The 1309-nt window shown below is 38.9% G+C and overlaps 1 protein-coding gene across 1 annotated transcript in view; it reads left to right on the top strand.

The window, feature by feature from the left end:
• CRIPT (cysteine-rich PDZ-binding protein) overlaps positions 1–1304 on the top strand; it is a 7572-nt gene extending 6268 nt beyond the window's left edge. Inside the window, exons 3-5 of the mRNA XM_006880894.1 lie at positions 164–218; positions 647–750; positions 1216–1304. Coding sequence (XP_006880956.1) covers positions 164–218; positions 647–750; positions 1216–1280 — 224 coding nt within the window. The 3' untranslated portion in view covers positions 1281–1304. The remainder of the gene's footprint in view (positions 1–163; positions 219–646; positions 751–1215) is intronic.
• The last annotated feature ends 5 nt before the right edge of the window (positions 1305–1309 follow it).

The following is a 1309-nucleotide window of genomic DNA, read 5'->3' on the forward strand; positions in this document are numbered from 1 at the left end:
AAGAAAAAAAAAAAAAAAAAATGAAAAAAAAATTAAGAATTTAAAAAAATAAACAAAATTAAGATTTTAATATTGCTATGAATTCATTTTTACATTATAATAGACAGTTAACCTTTAAAAAAGAAAAAAAATAGCTAACCAAAATATATGTGTTTTGATTTAGAAAGTGGTGGAAGAAGGCTGAATGAAAACAAAGCTCTGACTTCAAAAAAAGCAAGGTAAGTGCAGAGCTCCTGTCAGCTCATTGCCATTAAGTTGGAACTGACTCCTTCCTGACCCGAGTGGGTTTTCAGAGGCTGAAAACCACATGGGAGGAGATGGCCCATCTTTCTGTCTCAGGGCAGTTTGTGGCTTTGAACCACCAGAGAATTGCCACCTTCAATTATGTTGCCCAACCAGAATGACAAACACAAGTGGCACGAATGGGTTTGAGGGGAAACACACCTGACTCTTCACGAGCACACAGCTTGGCTGGAAGGAGCTGAGAGAGGCCAACATATATGAGCATCACCTATCAGCTGGAAAGTGGGGCCTGTCCCCTGTGGATTTGAGAGAGGACACAGAGAAGATCCATTCATCCCATGAATGTGTGGAGAGAACTTCATTCCCATTTCACATTCTTCTTTCTGTTTTCCAAAATCTCTAGATTTGATCCATATGGAAAGAATAAGTTCTCCACTTGTAGAATCTGCAAAAGTTCTGTGCACCAGCCTGGTTCCCATTACTGTCAGGGCTGCGCCTACAAAAAGGGTATGTTTCTCTTATTTTCTTCTTTCTGATTTATCAAGCTTGCTCATCTTATGCCGATCTGGATAACATGAAAAGAATAGACCTTCTTAAATCCCATTAGTCAAGTCCCTTTCTTTGAAGGTAAAATCACACTTCTTGTTGAGTACCATTGCGTTGGAACTGACCCATAGCTGACCTTCTGGTGGGTTTTCAGAGGTAATAATTGCATGAGAGGAGAGTGCCCATCCTTCTCCCGTGGATCGAACTGTGCGCCTTTGGGATTGCAGCGCCAGTTCTTACCACTAGGCCACCAGCGCTCCCCTAAAATGAAACTTAGAACTTCTTAAAACTATACACATTAAAATTAGAAATTTCTTTTTCACTTTTGTGATGCTGTATAAATTGTTTTGAGCATTAGAATTGATTTAAATAAACCAAACCACTGGTGTTAAGATTTGATTGCTTACATACTTTCTTTTATTTTAGGCATCTGTGCAATGTGTGGAAAAAAGGTTTTGGACACCAAAAACTACAAGCAAACGTCGGTCTAGACATACTGATGAAGTTCCTGGATTATATT

This window comes from Elephantulus edwardii, unplaced genomic scaffold, assembly GCF_000299155.1.
Source record: "Elephantulus edwardii isolate Elephantulus edwardi_28Jun2011 unplaced genomic scaffold, EleEdw1.0 scaffold00011, whole genome shotgun sequence".
Classification (NCBI taxonomy): Eukaryota; Metazoa; Chordata; class Mammalia; order Macroscelidea; family Macroscelididae; genus Elephantulus; species Elephantulus edwardii.